The sequence below is a fragment of the Penicillium solitum genome (genome assembly GCF_028829755.1).
Source record: "Penicillium solitum strain IBT 25940 chromosome Unknown utg000004l_segment0_segment0, whole genome shotgun sequence".
Lineage (NCBI taxonomy): Eukaryota > Fungi > Ascomycota > Eurotiomycetes > Eurotiales > Aspergillaceae > Penicillium > Penicillium solitum.
This window is the reverse complement of record NW_027072124.1, coordinates 3,797,137-3,814,689: the sequence shown is the minus strand read 5'-3', so window position 1 is coordinate 3,814,689 and position 17,553 is coordinate 3,797,137. Positions and strand designations below refer to the sequence as shown.

The 17,553-nt window shown below is 50.3% G+C and overlaps 7 protein-coding genes across 7 annotated transcripts; 5 read left to right on the top strand and 2 right to left on the bottom strand.

The window, feature by feature from the left end:
* Positions 1-234: 234 nt before the first annotated feature.
* Positions 235-1,740, top strand: N7455_007479 (uncharacterized protein; the record flags this gene model as incomplete). Its single annotated transcript, XM_040955979.2, has 2 exons — positions 235-952; positions 1,011-1,740. The coding sequence occupies exons 1-2, from the start codon at positions 312-314 to the stop codon at positions 1,738-1,740; spliced, it is 1,371 nt and encodes a 456-aa protein (XP_040813520.2). The 5' UTR covers positions 235-311.
* A 178-nt stretch (positions 1,741-1,918) lies between these two features.
* Positions 1,919-2,942, bottom strand: tma22 (putative RNA binding protein Tma22; the record flags this gene model as incomplete). The annotated part of the gene is made up of 4 exons (XM_040956074.1): positions 1,919-2,343; positions 2,454-2,541; positions 2,794-2,813; positions 2,885-2,942. The coding sequence occupies 4 exons, from the start codon at positions 2,940-2,942 to the stop codon at positions 1,919-1,921; spliced, it is 591 nt and encodes a 196-aa protein (XP_040813448.1).
* A 2,508-nt stretch (positions 2,943-5,450) lies between these two features.
* N7455_007477 (protein phosphatase regulator REG1) lies at positions 5,451-7,078 on the top strand (the record flags this gene model as incomplete). Its single annotated transcript, XM_040956103.2, has 2 exons — positions 5,451-6,037; positions 6,097-7,078. The coding sequence occupies 2 exons, from the start codon at positions 5,451-5,453 to the stop codon at positions 7,076-7,078; spliced, it is 1,569 nt and encodes a 522-aa protein (XP_040813592.2).
* A 573-nt stretch (positions 7,079-7,651) lies between these two features.
* On the top strand, positions 7,652-9,927 carry N7455_007476 (ELMO/CED-12 family protein; the record flags this gene model as incomplete). The annotated part of the gene is made up of 3 exons (XM_040956016.2): positions 7,652-7,918; positions 8,014-9,388; positions 9,473-9,927. 3 exons carry the CDS (start codon positions 7,652-7,654, stop codon positions 9,925-9,927), a joined length of 2,097 nt encoding a protein of 698 aa, XP_040813552.2.
* A 318-nt stretch (positions 9,928-10,245) lies between these two features.
* On the top strand, positions 10,246-12,789 carry N7455_007475 (uncharacterized protein; the record flags this gene model as incomplete). The annotated part of the gene is made up of 2 exons (XM_040956117.2): positions 10,246-10,953; positions 11,020-12,789. The coding sequence occupies 2 exons, from the start codon at positions 10,246-10,248 to the stop codon at positions 12,787-12,789; spliced, it is 2,478 nt and encodes an 825-aa protein (XP_040813598.2).
* Positions 12,790-13,044: 255 nt separating this feature from the next.
* Positions 13,045-14,536, top strand: N7455_007474 (uncharacterized protein; the record flags this gene model as incomplete). The annotated part of the gene is made up of 4 exons (XM_040956040.1): positions 13,045-13,311; positions 13,375-13,400; positions 13,457-13,473; positions 13,545-14,536. The coding sequence occupies 4 exons, from the start codon at positions 13,045-13,047 to the stop codon at positions 14,534-14,536; spliced, it is 1,302 nt and encodes a 433-aa protein (XP_040813539.1).
* Positions 14,537-14,823: 287 nt separating this feature from the next.
* N7455_007473 (dynamin-related GTPase DNM1) lies at positions 14,824-17,375 on the bottom strand (the record flags this gene model as incomplete). Its single annotated transcript, XM_040956015.2, has 3 exons — positions 14,824-15,138; positions 15,203-17,179; positions 17,277-17,375. 3 exons carry the CDS (start codon positions 17,373-17,375, stop codon positions 14,824-14,826), a joined length of 2,391 nt encoding a protein of 796 aa, XP_040813470.2.
* Between the last annotated feature and the right edge of the window lie 178 nt (positions 17,376-17,553).

Below are 17,553 nucleotides of genomic sequence, written 5' to 3'. Positions count from 1 at the left end.
GGCTGGACACTCATTCCGGCGTGGGCTGTTCGATTACAGGCGTTTTTTCTGAGGTTAGGTCATAGGTCACTACTAGCGAGCAAGACAAATGTTTTTCTATAATCACAATCTATTAGCGTAATCATATTAACCAGTACAATATAGGTAGTAGGGAGGACTATTATGTTTGTATAAAATACTATGTATCTGCAGAGTCGCTGATCAGTCTTCAGCCTTGGCGTCATCGATCCCACCCCCAACTCCACACTCCAACAACACCAAGCCTCCAAGCTTTCAAGCTTCCCCAAGCTTTATTCTCAGAATGTACCGCCATGGAACCTCCATATAAACACGCACAATTCTCAACATCCCGAGCTGCCTCCGCCACATTCCCACCCACCCAAGGCTCCACCCGGAGCCCGAACCAAAACCAGCAAGCCAGCGACCTCCAGTCCAAATCAGAGGACCTCTCTAGATTTGGTAGTCAAGAAAGCCGCCAATCAGACCGAAGAAAGTCCCGCCGCTCGCACCGCCATGGCTCCGATGACCGCCAAATCTCCCCAAAAGGAGAGTATCGAACTCGTCCATCCCTATCCCCTCAGCCGCAAGAGCCACCCCTCTTCGATGGCACGAGGTCCCACCGCCGAAAATATAGCAAGTCGCGGGAGCTGCGCTTCCCTAATCCCATGAGCCATCTGGCTTCCTCGGCGAGCGCGAGGGGATTGCTCCCTACATGGTCGGGCGGGAAGGATAAGGACCGCGAGGGTGATGATGGGTTGTTGAGGCCAATTACGAGGGAGACGACCCGGAGTCGTTGGGGGTCCGAGTCGACTACTGGTCTATTGGATGGTCGGAAGGGGAGTCTGCTCGATACACCTGGGCAGCATGAGCAATTAGCGCCTATCCGCCGGCATGAGATTCTGTCTATGGATGACCTGGAGAAGGTTAAGAAGCGGAGGAAGCTGGGCGAGGAGTATGTTTTCTTTCTTGGTTTCTTTTGGGGTGGGAGATTGACTAACGGCCATTTCAAGGTATCTACGGTCTGCTTTAACATCAATTGGGACGTTAGCGACAGATGTCACCCGTCGGCTTGATTACACCTATTACAATCTGCTTGAGAAAATCACAGCCCTCAACTCGACTATCTCGTCGTTCCAGGAACTCTCCGACTCGGCATCAACCCTTCTTAACGACTTCGAACACGAAACGGCCGGGTTGGACCAGGATATCCGCAAACAGCTCAATGACCTAAAGGGCTTCGAGTCGCAGATCCAAAAGGCCGACGCGTTGGAACAACGCATGAAGGCAGGCCGGCAGCGCGTCGAGGAACTAGGCAAACGACTTGAGACCGTACGACACGAGATCGATAGCTGGGAACAGCGGGAAACAGAATGGCAAACACGGACCAGTCGTCGACTACGCATCTTCTGGGGCATTGTCATAAGTGCACTGTTGGTGCTTGTACTCGGTCTAGTCCTCCAGAACTGGCCGGAATTCTGGTCTTCCCACGCTGAGGCGTCACGTTTGACAGTGTCGAACCACTCTTCGCCCTCTGTGCCACCTCAGTCTGAGGCGTGGGAGGAGGTTTTCGGTCTTGGGGGAAGAGGTTCAGGGTCTGATGCAGGGCCTGCTCGATATCCGACCAACCTTGCAGATCGTCGCGAGAGCCTGGACAGGGCTGGTCCGACTTCGACAATCCGGTCAGAGCATGATGCATCACCTGCGGAACATGATGCTTTGAGGGCGCTGGATGAATTATGAAATGTTGTATTTTTTACTTGTGCTCCGGACCCTTGACCTAGACCAATTCCCCGATCCGACCTAGGTTGTGCTTCCACGGGTTTCTGGTTTCTGGTTTATGCTTGAATTTTCTTCAATTTGTACTTTTATTTTAGATTTATGTCATGATACCCAGTCCGCAAAGGATTCGTGTTCGTCATTATACCATCGGGCCCTCGCTCTTCTTCTTCTTCTTGTCTTCAATCAATTCGATATTAGACGCGGGGATCTTCTTGCCGTGGATCTCGAGGAGCCATTCACGCAGGTCATCACTGACATCACCCTGAACGGTGATTTCCTCAATACCCGCAGGCGAGCGGGTCACCGAAGAACCCGTAGCAAACTTCTTGCCTAGGTCCTTTGCGATCTTCTTGTTCTCTAACCCGAAGACTTCCAGCCCGATGACGACCGTCACGTACTTGCGCTTGTTACGCTCGACACGCTTGATCTGAATCTTGGAGGCGGCCTTGCGCTCGCTATCGCGTGCCTCGTTAGCAGCAGCTTTGGCCTCCTTCTTGGCGGCATCTTTGGCGGCGCGTTCTTGTGCTGAGACGGAGAGGGTGGAGAGGTTGGCATTCAGGGCATCTAATAGAAAGAAAACCGGTGTTAGAATGTCGGTATTTCCCATTTCCGGGCTGTTGGGTTGCCAGATGTAGGTAATGGCCAGCCAGCCAAACAGCATGGAAGCTGCGTACCTTCAGAGTATAATGTGTCCCACAGGTCCGACTCGTTATCCTTGAGCCATTCTTCGCATTTCTTAGCGGTACCTCCAAACTCGCAATACTAGACAAGAACCCCGCACGTCAGCAACATGTTTGATCTTCAATGCACGTATAAATCATAGCGATTTATGCAAGCTCAGTGGGCGCTTTCTAGTGGCTAGGAGCTATGCCACGCACGACGAAGCCGGGGCCCGGATGATAAGAGCTAAGAAACAGGGGCAAGAGCGGGGAAAAGGAGTGGGCTGGGCCCTTCACTTCTGGGGGGGGGGGGGGACTGAGAACTGGGGACTTTGGGGGAACTCGAAGGTCATACCTCCGGGGGTAATGTGCAGACTATCGGGATTCGGTCAGCGCTATATGCTCAAACGAATTGGGGTTATGGTTTGTGCCACGGGGGTCCTCACCTCCACAGTAGACAACATGTCTGGCCTGTACAGCTGGGGTTGTTTCTACCTCAGCCATGATGATATGAAAATAGTACCTTGGTAAATGGTATCTCGGTCTAGACTTTGTTCTCTGCCAGAATCAACACATATGGCGGGGGCGGAGGGGCAGTTCTGCCAGCTAAGCTGGTTTGGGATATCACGTGCAATGACGGTCACTGCTTTTAGTAGCAAAGTCCAAATGGTACTCCGTATATGATGTTCAATTGCTCATCATTGGACCATCTTACATGCTCAAAAATGGTTTTATCTTACAAGTTCTAGACTGGGGCAAACGTCACTCATCATCACAACATTGCATATCTTTGCTAATCCCCCCTTTGGCAGCTGTGTGATGGGTCCAATCTCCCCCGGATGGAGGGGCACATCCCACATCCCCCGGTTGACTGAATCTGGAAAGTCGGGGGCGATGCAGACCGAAAAAAAAAATCCTCCTTGACATGATCCCGTTTAAGGTGCAGCTGTGGCCATCACGATAGGGGTCCCGGCGCGCCAATTGGTGCCCCAGTTTGATGATACCTAGGTAGATCCGCAAATGGCTGATAAGATAATCAATTGCAACCTTGCAATCCCTGTCTTGTCTCGCATTGCGTGTCCAGACGGGTGTCAAAAACCGGTCTCCATCAATTAGCTGCATTATCAAGAGTCCTTGGACGCGAAGCTTGTGGGGACTGGGAACTGATTGCCCCTGATGTGAGTGTTGGCGACATGCGTCAAAGCAGTGCAGGAAAAGGTATCTTTGACTGATACTGTTCGGGGGCCAATGATCGGCGTCGAATATGACAAACGTTAAGAGGCCCGTGGGGGAGAGACCGGGGTGCGCATCGCACTAGCGCTACAGATCAAGCCTCCGCGGAGAGATGAAGGTGTTTAACCATGGGCCAGAACATGGGGACTTATAATTTGCTCTCGGAATGGCCCATATAGACAGAGTTTCATGTTTTCAGTTCCAGGTTCCAAGGGCCTGAACGCGAATACTTCACGGTAGCATGCAGTGATGGGCGGGTATCATTGGCTTGTGATTTGCATCAACCATTGCGCCTGGGAATCAATGTCGAGGGTTTTGGCCCGCCAATCATGACGGTCCTCGGTGAGTGGTTACCCAGATGTTGTCGATGCGAGCGCACAGACAAAGGCAATTCTGTGTACGACACCTTGTTTTTTCTCTCTTCGTTTTCTTTTTTTCTTGTCTTATGTTTAGCTCTATATTGCATATTCTCGAGCTGTCCGTGCATGTGTACAACATTGGGGGTTAGTTGGGAATTAAGAGAGAATGGAAAAAGTCGAAGATGTCAATGGCTGAAGCCAAAGATATAATTACGCCACTATCTATCTTTTATAATCTTTTATAAACTCCCTTCATAGGCATACTTGTATTGCTCTATCTGTGCTTTTTAGCTTCGGCTCATATCTCCGGTCGATCATTGTTAAGTTTTCCTTTGATGGTATGATTTGACAATAGGATCCTCTGTTTCTATTGTGTCAGTGATACAAAGTACGGAGTACCACAGCATTCTAGAAATGCCAATGCCTCGGCAAGTCTGTGATCTGGACCTGGTTAGATAAACATTCATCTGAAAAAAATATCCAAATAAAATTCAGTTCAAAGACTGTGGATCGAAGGGGTCCGACTCTCTTGGAAAACTAACGTGCTCAGACCCTGCGGACGCATCGGGGGACTACAGGCTCTAGGCCGGATAGCTCCGTGATACTCCGATGGCGATGGTGTATAAGAGTTAGATAGGGTACTTTTATAGGTATTTTGCTTGAACAGTTCTAACTATTTTAACACGGCATATAAGTATATATATAATATGGTTTGTGGGTATAATATACTCCTACACATATACTTAGGTACCATATACTCCACCAGATCGACTATACACAGACGCATAGCACATTTCCCACTAAGAAACGACTTGCATATTTGGTGGAGAAGAACGGTTGATGGCGCGGTCTAGATGAGTTTAGTATTTTATTTTATTCTTTTTATGTATTATAGTAATATAATACTACTCCGTACATACTATAATACTATTTATGATAGTGCATAGTATAATAATAGCTAACTAGTCTAGTTACTATACTCCGTACTAGGCCCAAAACTCGAACTAGACGTAATAGATTTAATTGTGGCAACTTTTAATGTTATATATCTTATTATCTCTTTTCTATTCCAAGTTAATCTTCTATGAATATATAAAACTTGTTTGTTTTTTTTAATTTTTTTATATATTTTTTCTTTCTTATCCGTCCCCCAGTCCCCCAGAAAACCGGGAACAGTCAGATCTCCACCTCCAGATTCTCTGGTTCCCTATCTTGACTTCTTCCTCTTCCTCTTCTTCCTCTTTTCTTCTTTTCTTCTTTCATTCTTTCTCTTCTTTCTCTTCTTCTTCTTCTTCCTCCCCCCTCCCCTCCTTCATCCTTGGGATATTATCCCCGTGAGCAATCACCTGGTTATGCTATATCTTTGAATGGGCCCATTGCATCGAACCTCTTCCCTCATTAATTACATCATTGGAAGGAAATGACGACGTTGTTGACTCCCCGCGAAACTCATTCGCCCTTCTCGGATCCGTTACGGTGTCCCACTGGTCCTACCGCGCAGCGATATTTCCTAGAAGATCACGTCATCCCTAGAAAATCAATGCAAGATGACTATCGCGCGAGGGACTCCTCCCCAGTCGCATCAAATCTACCCTCGGCGCTCCCTTGTCCGAATTTCACGCTTAACCCCGATCAACTCGCCTATGCGTCCACCCTAAACAACCTGGCACCGGAAAACGAACTCATCCTACCCTGCTACGACCCAGAATCCCTTCACAATGCCAAAGAACCGGAGGATGTGAGCGACGCGTCGACAGAATCACACCCACATTCGTGGACGTTACAGCGTCCTTCGGCAGATGACACCTTAATTGAGGATGAGCCTTCCAGGCATGTGGACTACCTTTCACATGACTGGAAGGAGGAGGATATCTGGTCCTCCTGGCGGTATGTGACCAGTCGGAGGAATGATTATAGTAATGGAGTGAGATTGGAGAATGCCTCTTGGAGGACATGGGCCAAGGCCAAGCACGACCTGAAGACGATATCGCCGGAAAGCCTCAATTGGTAGGTTATCAACCCGATTGATCTTTTTTTCTCTTTCATCCCCGCTAACCTTTGACCAGGCTGAAGGACTGCGATGTCACCTGGCTCTACGGCCCATTAAAAAGTTCCGTCGAACGTGCAACCTCTCCATCTCCCCCTCCAAGTCGCTTGGAAACACCAAACTCTTATATAGACCGAAAGCCAATCCTGAAGAAGAAGACCGCGTCTGAGGCCATCCTCCAACGGTCACTATCTCAACATACGTTACTCCAACATGCTGGGGCCATTCTCAAGGCTCAAGAAGCCGAGAGTAACTGGGCTCGACCCCCATTCCCACGGTCCAACACAGACTTGGATCAATTGCATCACCGCACTGGAAGCTCGACCTACTCTCTCGGTGGCACCCTCACTACCTCATCATCATCCGGAATGACATCTCCAAGCGAACGGCGCCATATTCACTTCAATAATGAAGTCGTACAATGCATCGCGGTCGAAGCCAAGGGTTACGAGGACGATTGGCCGGCCACCTTTGAAGAGTCATCCTCCGACGACGGTGTAGTCTTGATGAGACACATTTCCAGCCGGTCCTCCCTGAGCAACCGTAGCACCCCACGTAACAGCTTCACCGGCGATGGGAAAACCATCGCCCCTCTCCCCTCAACCACACTCAAGTATCGCGGGGATGCCCTCGAGTCGCACGCCCAGACGATCCTTGACCGATGGTCCACCCCCACCCCCACCCGGACGGTATCACCAACTCCCTCGGTGGAGACCCTACGTCCGCCAAGGCCATCAGAGCCCTCGGCCAACTTCCTTTTGGATGAATGTGAAGATCCCAGCTTGGACTTTACGGGCAATTATCCCGATTGTGATCGGGCATGGTTCATGGAAGATGATCCCGCATCAGATCGCCCGATCCGATTGACTGCTTCGGGCATGATCATGCCGGAAGGCGAGACCGAGGCCCCCAGCAGTAGTATCTTGGACCGGGTTGTGGACACTGTGAACACAGCCCGAGACATTGCCCATGTGATTTGGAATGTGGGCTGGCGCCGCTAATCTTGATCATTGCAAATTTTACGATTGACGATGACGGCTAGCCCGTCGTACATAATGGAACAGAAAAAAAAACAGGCTACACCCTGTGGCGTTTTTGGGTGCAAAGATGGTGTTGGAGTTGGTGGAGTCATTTGTTTTTTTTTTGTATAGAATCACCCACTGGATTGTTAAAGATCATGTAACGACATAATGCATAAAAATAACACATATTGAAACTATTACATTGGAATTCCAGCTCTATAGTCCTTATATAATTGTACATATGTATATGCATCCAATATGTATTGATCCGCAGGAGAAATTACGAGGTTGGGGTGTATAAAATGTAGGGGGGTTGACCTCGGGAGATGAATCCAACTATTTAGTTCTTGTTTCAACGATCTTTCAATCCTCAACTTCTTTAAAAGAAGTACGGAGTATTTGAAGTATTTAATTTATTCATGCTTAAATTAAAAAAAGATCGTCATCACCAAGATCAACTGTCTAAATTACAATTGCCCCACAGCAAAACCCCCCCTGATCTCCTTCACTTCTTGAACTTCCCCCGAGGTCTTTCTTACTGGCTTCAGAGATATGGAAACCGTCAATGTCGCCGAATTGGTCGAGCGCCTAGGTAGCGATGAAGATGCCGTGCGCAAAATGGCCGTCTTCAAGCTCCAGAGCAACATCGGAGACCCGTCCTTCGCCGACATCTTCATTGCAGAGGGCGGCCTGGTTCGATTACGCTACCTAACCCTTCACGCAAGTGGGAATACCCTGGCATATAGTTTGTCCAGTTTCTCGAGGTTGCTCGATGTCGACAAGGGGTGGGAGTGTGTTGACCAGGAATTGGTTGAGCGTGTGAGTTATCCTTGAAGCCATTGCAGTGCTCTTCTACCTGTGTTTCTGTCCTCTTTCCGCGGCCATGTCAGATGCTAATGCGACTGTCCTTCTAGATTGTCGAGCTGATCGTCACCCATCCCCTAGTCAATATCCTCCGCGGCGCCATGTCCATCCTCGTCTCTATCGTTTCCCACCCGTACACGGGGAACCGCGCATCCCAGATCAACAACTTCGGTTTCCGCGCCCTGAAGCCTGCAATCGCCATATACCCCCAGTTCCTGGAGATGCTAGTCAGCCGATTATCCTCCGCGGACCATGCGCTGTGTGCCAATGCCCTCCAATTGATCAACTCGCTCATGCGCGACTCCATCACCCACGACCCCGAGACGGAGTGGCCGAAATTTATTCAAAAGTTACAGGATCTGGGCGTTATAAGAGCGGTCTACGTGCTTATGCAGGATTCCGCCCTTCAGGACCTGGCGCATCCGCTGCTGGAATTCCAGTCACTCACCAAGGTCCTGCTTCGCAAGTGGAGAGATATCCCCGTCAATCAGGAGAAACCTGAGCATCGCCGCGCGCTGAAGGGGATTTATCTTGCCAGTAACCCGGAGAAGATTACAGACGAGGCTACTGAGAACGGCGAGGATACACGGCGCTCTAGACGACACCATCCGGAAAAGTGGAGGCGGCTTGGGTTTGAGACGGAGAGTCCGGCGGGGGAATTCTACGAGGTCGGTTTCCTGGGTATGATGGATCTGGCGGACTATGTTCGCAGCCATGGGGATGAGTTTCAGAATATGCTCTTGGAGCACTCTACAAAGCCATCGGGACAACGGTGTCCGATCGCTCGGGCATCGTTGGCCGTCACATCCATCCTATATGAGCATTTTGAGGTCGAAAAGTCTGACATGGATGACACCAAAACATATCTCATTTCAGAATCCCGTGCGGGCTTCGATAAACTGTTCCAGCCGTTGCTGTTACATTGGACGCGACTACATGTTGCCGGCTTACAGGCCTTCTTCCGCCTGTGGAAGGCGACTGCCGCCGAGGAAGAGGACTTGGACAAGATTATTGAGCTCGTGCGTATCCTCATTGAGTCGGTGGTTGGTGGAGCTGCTCGGATCAAGGATGTCCAGGATGTCGAAGAGGAGCTGGCCGATTTCGAATACCACCGATTGCGCGGGCTGCAGATGGAACTCCTTGAACTTACGTACGAGGATGCATGGGGCCAGCACTTGCGACAAGTGCGCGAGGAACTTCACCATGAGGCTCTCCAGTTCGTCAAGGAGCAACGAATCCGATCTTTGCTCCAAGGTAGCTGGTTCGCTCTGGAATCTCACTCCAAGTCGGAGTCGGGGGCGGTGCAGAAGTCGGCTGCCACATATCAATATGCCCAGCTCTCTCATAACCGACGATACTTGCATTTCGGTCAATTTGACCTGATGGGCGACCGAGCTCCAGAGTTGGACAGCCTACCAGAGAAAAGTGAGTGTCACCGAGTGCTTATCTATAACCACAAATACATATTATCTTGTATTTGTTGCTAACACCGGGCCGTGCCCTCAACAGTCGATCTCTCAATCGTATCATCCGTGGTCTCCAACGTCTCCACCAATCCAGATCATTCCTCCACATCCACCGTGAAGACTGCACCCCGTCAACCCGCAACCAAGATCACCATTCACGGATACGCGACCTCCACAGCCACCGGACACGGAACAAATCACAGTCACGCTCGGTCCAGCAGCAGGACCACCCAAAAGGAGGTAGTCCTGCTCACGCTGCGGCCCTCCTCGCACAGCATTGCGTCCGAATGGCTGGACGGTCTGCTGATGCTCCTTAACCAGCAACCAATTACGGCAGAGACAAGCAAGCTGATTGACCTGGTCAGCAATTATGGGCTGAAAATCCGCCTGCTCAATGTGCGGTTTGACGATGCCACTTTCGCCGGTGAGGCTCCCCAAGTCCCTGCGAGAGATGGCCTGGATGAAGATTATTACTATGATGTATTTGGAGGTGCATAGGGAGTACTTGACTCTATATAGGTTTCTTTTCTCTTTTCTTTTTGGTTATTAGGGGGATTTTGGTTTCTTTGGCTCTGCCGACTCAGATTCTGGTCAATATACCCGTTGTGCGATTTGTCTTGTTGTGATTTATTCTAATTCTAACATATAATTTAATCATTACATCTATATTTATACATAGTGTTTATTTAATCTACATATACACGTATGGTGTAGTACCTAGTTAATTATAACTATGGCAAATGGCCCACCGCTTGGCGTCATAAGCTTATCGGACCGCGTATCTCAACTTTCTCCAGGTTCTTGCTCCAACTCATCATGGACGGTCGTCCTCTTAAAAGACAACGCAGATCCAAGGATTCAAAGCAAGAGCCGAAAACAAAACCACGAAATGCCTCCGTCATAATCTCAGATAGCTCCAGTCCTATCGAACCAACAGAACCCTTTGCTCTCTCCTCACGCCCAAAACCCTCCCGCGGCACAACACCATCAACCCGGCTCCCCTCGTCCTCACCCTCTCCAAACAAAAAGAATAAATCGTCACCAAAACCAGACTCAAAACCCAAGTCCCTGCACAGCTTCTTTCAGCCCGCAACAGAGGGACAACGATGGGCACCCCCAAAAACCGAGAAGCAGTCCCTCCCGCCGGTCAGGGAGACTGTCGACGTGGACCTGATTGAGGACGATTACGACTCCTACGATGAAATATTCACACAGCATCTAGCCAATGAGCGGGCGGCAACGAGCTCCAGCCAGACGCGTCAGCCCGCGCCAAAGCCAGCACCAAAGCCAAAGGCCCCAGTTAAACCGCCGCGGAAGACGACGAAACGGTTCCTTCTGTCTACGGACTCTGGGAGTGGTGCTGCGAAGGAGCAATTAGCTGCGCAACCGGCTGGCGAACCGGACCGTCGACCATGGGCTCAGCGGTTCGCCCCGGCCAACCTAGGCGAATTGGCCGTTCATAAGAAAAAGGTCTCAGATGTACAGCATTGGCTGGAAGATGCTTTTGCTGGGAGGCGTTCTGAGGTGAGTTTTTGATCAGCCGAGGACAATTTGGGTTTTGGTTTGAGTGCAGTTCTGATAATATGCAAGAGGTTACTCGTCCTACGTGGTCCGGCAGGCAGTGGGAAGACAACCACTGTGTCCCTGCTCTCCGAGTCACTTGGTTACGACATTATCGAGTGGAAGAATCCCCCGGTTTCGGAATTTGGAGCTCGAGATTATCAATCTGTGAGCGCGCATTTTGAAGAGTTTCTTGGACGCGGCGATAAATTTGGAGGGCTTGATCTCGAAAATACCAAGGAGCTCAATCCCAAGAAAGATGAAAGATCTCGGGACCAGAGGATACTTCTTATAGAGGAGTTTCCAACTGTGCTCGGCCGGGCGTCCTCCGCCCTCACGGCATTTCGGACGTCTCTTCAACGATATTTGGCTGCCTCTGCGAATGATCATGCCCGGGGCAGTTCTGGATTGAATCACCCGCCCATCGTGATTATCGTGTCGGAGACATTGTTGGGATCTGCGTCCTCAATCGCAGATAACCTGACAGTTCACCGGTTACTGGGGCCCATGATCTACAACCACCCTGGAACAACAATCTTGGATTTCAACAGCATTGCACCCACTTTTATGCACAAGGCTTTGCGGTCTATTTTGGACAGAGAGGCACGGAACTCCCGACGTGTCCAGATACCTGGACCGGGTGTTATAGACAGTATCTCTGAAATCGGCGATATCCGCAGTGCAATATCCTCTCTCGAGTTCCTCTGTCTCAAGGGAGACGATACGGGGAGATGGGGAGGCAGTGTGGCCAAAACAAAGAAAGCTCGAGGCGAGGTTGCTTTGACAGCAATGGAGAAAGAGTCTCTCAAGATGATAACTCAGAGAGAGGCGAGTCTGGGCATGTTCCACGCTGTTGGAAAGATCGTGTACAACAAACGCATGGACCCGAGTCTAATCGAGGGGGATGTTGAGATCCTTCCACCGCCACCGAATTACCTGCGCCACTATGCCCGACCAAAAGCTTCACAGGTATTGGTCAATGATCTGGTCGACGAGACTGGGACCGACATATCAACATTCATTAGTGCTCTCCATGAGAACTACATCCCATCCTGCGATGGGGATAATTTCACCGACTGTTTCAACGACTGCATCGACGCACTCTCCGATAGCGATATCCTCAGTGCCGACCACCGATCAGGGCAAGGGGCACGGGCCGGGATAGGAACTGGAATTACCTCTTTCGGCAGCGGCGTCGATGTGCTCCGGCAGGAGGAAATGAGCTTCCAAGTTGCGGCGCGTGGTCTTCTTTTTGGCCTTCCATACCCGGTCAAGAGACGGGTTGGGTCTGGAACTGGACGAAGCCGCGCGGGTGATGCGTACAAGATGTTTTACCCGGCATCTCTGCGATTGTGGAGAGAGGCCGAGGAAATCGATGGACTGATCGACTCATGGATGAACCGATCACTCGATCCCTTTGGACAGCATCATTCTCAAACTGGCTCTGAGCTCACGGGTGTCAGTTCCTGGAAGAATCTCCAGGTGGGAAGGTCAGCATCGATCAATTCGGGGCAGAAAGATCACACTCCGAGTGTGGTCACAATGATGCCTCGGCATGATCTACTACTGAATCAATTGCCTTATATGGCTGCAATCCGGCGTCAGGACCCAGATTGTTGGCAATTAGATAAGATCACCAAAATTCGTGCCAACGATAATCTTCGTAACGATGGAATAGATGACATGGAGGAGTCTCCGGTACTGTCGCGTGTGAAACAACCCAGCAGTAATGGGTTTGGAGCTCGACTGCCCGAACAGGAAGAGAAATTGATTCTCAGTGACGATGATATTGTCGATTGACATGTGTACGATAGTGAATTATTTAATGTGAAAACTATGTATACTGTGTAGTTAATAGTTAACTAGTTATGTAGTTTGTATAACTATGTATACTCTGTAACTACTCCGCCTATCTCGTGATCCACTCTCTTATCTTCAGCCCCAGCTTTCTTTCTTTTAACCACCTCGCCTTTCATAGCCCTTCGAATCTCCTAGGTAAATTCACTTTCATTCACTTTCACAATTCATCTCAATGATCACTCACACTCCAATAGAATGCTTAATGACCATGAACCCTCGAAACGAGGACACGATGACTCCTACCTGATCAATCGCTCTCGAGTCTCTGCTGTGAACACAGATGAGAATGCGAACCTCGCTTCGACCACACCTCGATCTCCAAAATATGAGGATAAGCTTGACTATGCTCAATTGAAGAAAGATGCCCCGGGCCTGGTTGCTGCAGCTGCCCATGCGGCGGTTCCTAGCTGGACAAGCATGGTTCTAATGGTCTCCCTTATCTTCGGGGGTTGCTGTGCCAATGTGGGTGTTAAGAGAACATCCAACGCTACTATGGGGGTAAAACAGGACTGATTTTGTGGATAGGTCTTTGCACTAGAGGCGATCATCAAGTAAGTCAACAAGCCAGGCGAATCCAAACAGAGCACTAATCACATATCTTCTCTAGAGAACAGCCTACTGCCGGTAAGCACGACAACCAGAACCAACGGAAACAACACCATCGCATATCCTAACCAAACCCGTTCCTCGCATAGGTCCCTTGATAACATTCGCCCAATTCGTTATCTGCGCCCTCTTCACCATCCCAAGCTTCTTATCCCCCTCAGCCGGACCACGAGCCCTATTCCTGAACCCACGCGCTATCCCACTACGGTCATGGGTGGTATACACCGCATATTTTGTGAGCGTGAACCTGCTTAACAACTGGGCATTTGCATACAAGATCTCCGTTCCACTACACATAATCCTCCGGTCTGCAGGCCCCGTCGCCTCAATGATAATCGGCTACATATACAACGGCAGACGCTACTCCCGTGGCCAGATCGCTTCGGTAGGTATGCTGACAGTGGGGGTGGCGGCAGCCGCGCTGGCCGACGCGCAATCCAAAGGTGTGTCTCTGCACGTCGACTCTGATGCGACAGACACAATGACGACAGTGACGGGCTTCACCATCCTCGCGCTCGCGATGGTCCTCTCTGCGTTCCAGGGGATCTATGCCGACCGACTGTACGCGACTTACGGCAGGGATCATTGGAAAGAGGCGCTTTTCTACTCGCACGCGCTTTCTCTGCCCCTTTTCTTGACGAGTTATCCGCAATTACTGGGCCAGTGGCGGGTGGTGGCCTCATCGCCTTCTTTGCTGTCGCATTTGGATTCGGAGCTGTGGGTGTCGAAGAGTGCGGTTGGGGGCACTGCTTTCTCGGTGTTGGCGCGGATCTGCCAGATTGAGGCTGTGAAGGCTTTCCTGGCGCATCTGCCGGTTCAGGTGGCTTATCTGGCGATGAATGCATTGACTCAGTACCTGTGTATCCGGGGAGTTCATCTTTTGTCGGCCAAGTCGTCGTCGTTGACGGTTACTATTTTCTTGAATGTCCGCAAGTTGGTTTCCCTGCTCCTGTCGATCTATCTCTTCGGGAATCATTTGGCCGGGGGTGTCTTGGTTGGCGCGACTCTGGTGTTTGTCGGGGGTGGTCTATATGGGTTTGAGGGAGCGCGTTTACGAAGCGTTGCCAAAAAGGCTCAGTGATATTGCATATTAGATGGGTGTGGACCAATGTATATCTAGACAAAATTCATTTTGCATGTGATGTCTCGATCTTACAGCTGGTTATACTGAGGAGAAGCGACCGATGTCATAAATAGAAGGAAAGATGTATCGATATCATGTGCAGGCCGCAATAGTTGTACATAAATTGAAGATAGAAGCAACATCGTCCACCGCATTGGAGTGGAAAGGCGTCAAGCATGACGCAGAATCAAGACCACCCAGGCTAATCCCCGAGCCAGATCAAAATAATAAAAACAGAGAACCATCTATAACACCTCTCCCACAATCTTGGCAGCTTCCTTGTATGTTTCCAATAGCCGCTCACACTTCTCTCTCTCAGCCTTGATGCCATCATCCTCGTAGAGAAGCTCGCCGAAAAGATCTTCTTTATAAAGTTCGCTCACGAGTCTGTTTTGCACTACGTCCTTGCAGTGATTGACAAGGAGGTGCATGACAGCCTTGGGAACCTGGTCTGCAATGGTCTCTCGGACAATGTTAAAGTATGATGAAATGAGACGGCGAATGAGCTCGGTTTCGAGCATCTCACGGTCCGTAAGTGCAGGCTCTGTGTTCTCATGGGGCTATAAGAGTGGAGGTCAGTTAGATGCATGTGAAGCTTAACAACGCCTACGCAGTGGTACTTACGAAGACGGACATGTCACCGCCGTACTCCGGCGGTGCAGTGTACTCCTCGGTCGGCATAATGGGAGCCCGAACCTCAGCACGCCGAATGCTCTGGCTAATGCTGGGCTCACCAGCATGTGGCCCTTGTCGGTTGGTGTTCATGCCTGCCGGTGGCATGGCCATGTTGTGAGTACCTTCCTTGCCGAAGAAGTAGTTCAGGAACGAGTCCCGGGCAGTGTTCGAGGCACCACCGAAGGCAGCATGGTTTGATTGAGCGCCATTCAGAGTAGCAGTAATACCATTCTCGCCTGTGCGGCCAACGTGAGGAGACATGCTCCGCGATCCCTTAGAGGAGTGGCTTCGAATGGGAAGGTTTTGCTTGTCAGAATATTCTTCTTCGTCGGGACCTCCCGTAGTTCCATTGGGAGCTCCCAATTCCTTTTGACGTCGCTTCTCGCGCTTTCTTTTTTCCTCTGCTAGCACGGCTTTTCTTTCTTCGTCCTGCTTGTTCTGCATGATTGAAGACATGGCAGCTGCGGCGCCCAGGAAGTTCGGGTGGTTGGTGTTGATGTAAGCTCTTTGGATTGAGATCAAAGATTCTACATAAGTCGAGCAGGGGCCCAAGCGCTCACGAAGAAGGTCAGATACGACCTCAATCAGCTTTCCTTGGAGACGAGGGAAACGCAGGAGTTCTTGATTGCCACATGTATGGCAGATCTTGATAAGCTCCTCATAGACCAACTCCACGCATCGCTGACTGGGCGATTCGAGGAGTTTGATCTGTGGTTTCACCAGCAAATCAAAGGCTAACTCTGGAACAAACAGACTCGGGCGAGGACCTGTCGAGTTTCGGATGGCCGTTCGGATGTCGGAGGTAGTCAGGTTATGAGTGGGATCAATTGTTTCCAGTGAGTTTCCAAAAACAGAGTTGAAAATGTAGTAAATTCTTGCTCCACCGCATAGCTCTTTGGTAGAGATCTCCGATGAAGTTCCGTCGATAGATGAGATGAATGAGGCGGCGAATCTGGTCATCTGCTGAAGAATCAATGACCCCCGGTGTTCTTCACCACTGAACTGTTTGTTTCCATAGCTGGCCAACTCTTGCTGAGTTTGACCCATCAAGGTGTTCAACCGAGCCTTGATATCCGGAAGCCGGTCTCGAATGTGAGACATCAGGGTTGTGTTCAGGGTCTTGGCCAAAAAGTGTGTACCGCAACGGTTGGCCATATTCCTGTAAGCTGGGTGATGCCGGAAGAACTCAGACTCTGCCCGCAACGCATCGGAGAGCGATTTTCCAGACTGGATATCCTGCTGAGACCGGTTGACAACACCGATAAATCCAAGCTTTAGAGGATACACACGTCCAGATAGGATGTCCATCGCATTGGTGCCATGGTCCATAAGATCCAGCTTTGATAGCACGCCAATCGTCCTCCGGCCCATGGCATCCACCTGGCGGGCAAGCTTCAGCGCCTCGGAATTGACCAGATCGACATTGGCCGGAGAGACCGCAAGGATAATGCTGTTCGGTTTGGCGATGTATTCGAGAATCAAGGTACGTGTTTGTTTTTCAATATCGGACGGTTGGTCGCCAATGGGCACTTTCGTCAGTCCAGGCAGATCCACGAGGGTGAGGTTGAGCACATGGGGCGAGAAGATCTTGAGATTGATCGGTTGTCTATTGATGCCCTTGTTGCTTCCTGCGATCCTTGCCGTCTCCGCTTCAATCTCTTGCTTCACTTGTCCAAAGTCATCAAACTTGCGCCCCGGCAGGTGGTGGAATTCGGCCCATTCGTGTTGACCGGCAACACTAGCAGCCGTATGTGGGATATGGATCTCATCGGTTTCCGGCTTATCATCACGTTCACTGGGCACGTTGATAAGTTGCAGGATTAGGGGCCGTCGGGTGACAATTCCACTACCTCTTGGTAGAAAGTCCCTTCCGACTATATTCTCTAGGACCGAAGACTTTCCGGATGACTGGGAACCAACAACAACCTAAGAGGGAGGTGGGGATTAGTCCTGGGTTGAGCGGGCATCAAATGACAACTCTCCCTCTCCAAACCCCGAGAGCTCTCTACTTGACCAGACTCACAATTTGGGGTAAATCCAAGGAATCATTCCCAATGGTATTGAAGACCAGATCCTGAAGCTTGTTCACTGTCACGAGCAGATCCTCGCCCAGCGATGTCATGATGTCGAACTGAAGGCAGGCACCTTGAGACGCAGAGGGAAGCGGTAGGGCTCGGAGTTAACAAAAGAGGAAAAAGTAGAAAAAGGTACACGCAAAAGTGAAAGTCGCGTGCAAACGGTCACGGGGATCCCTGTAGGCCTGAGCAACTCTCTCCTTGGAACCTTGGGAACGTTGTTTA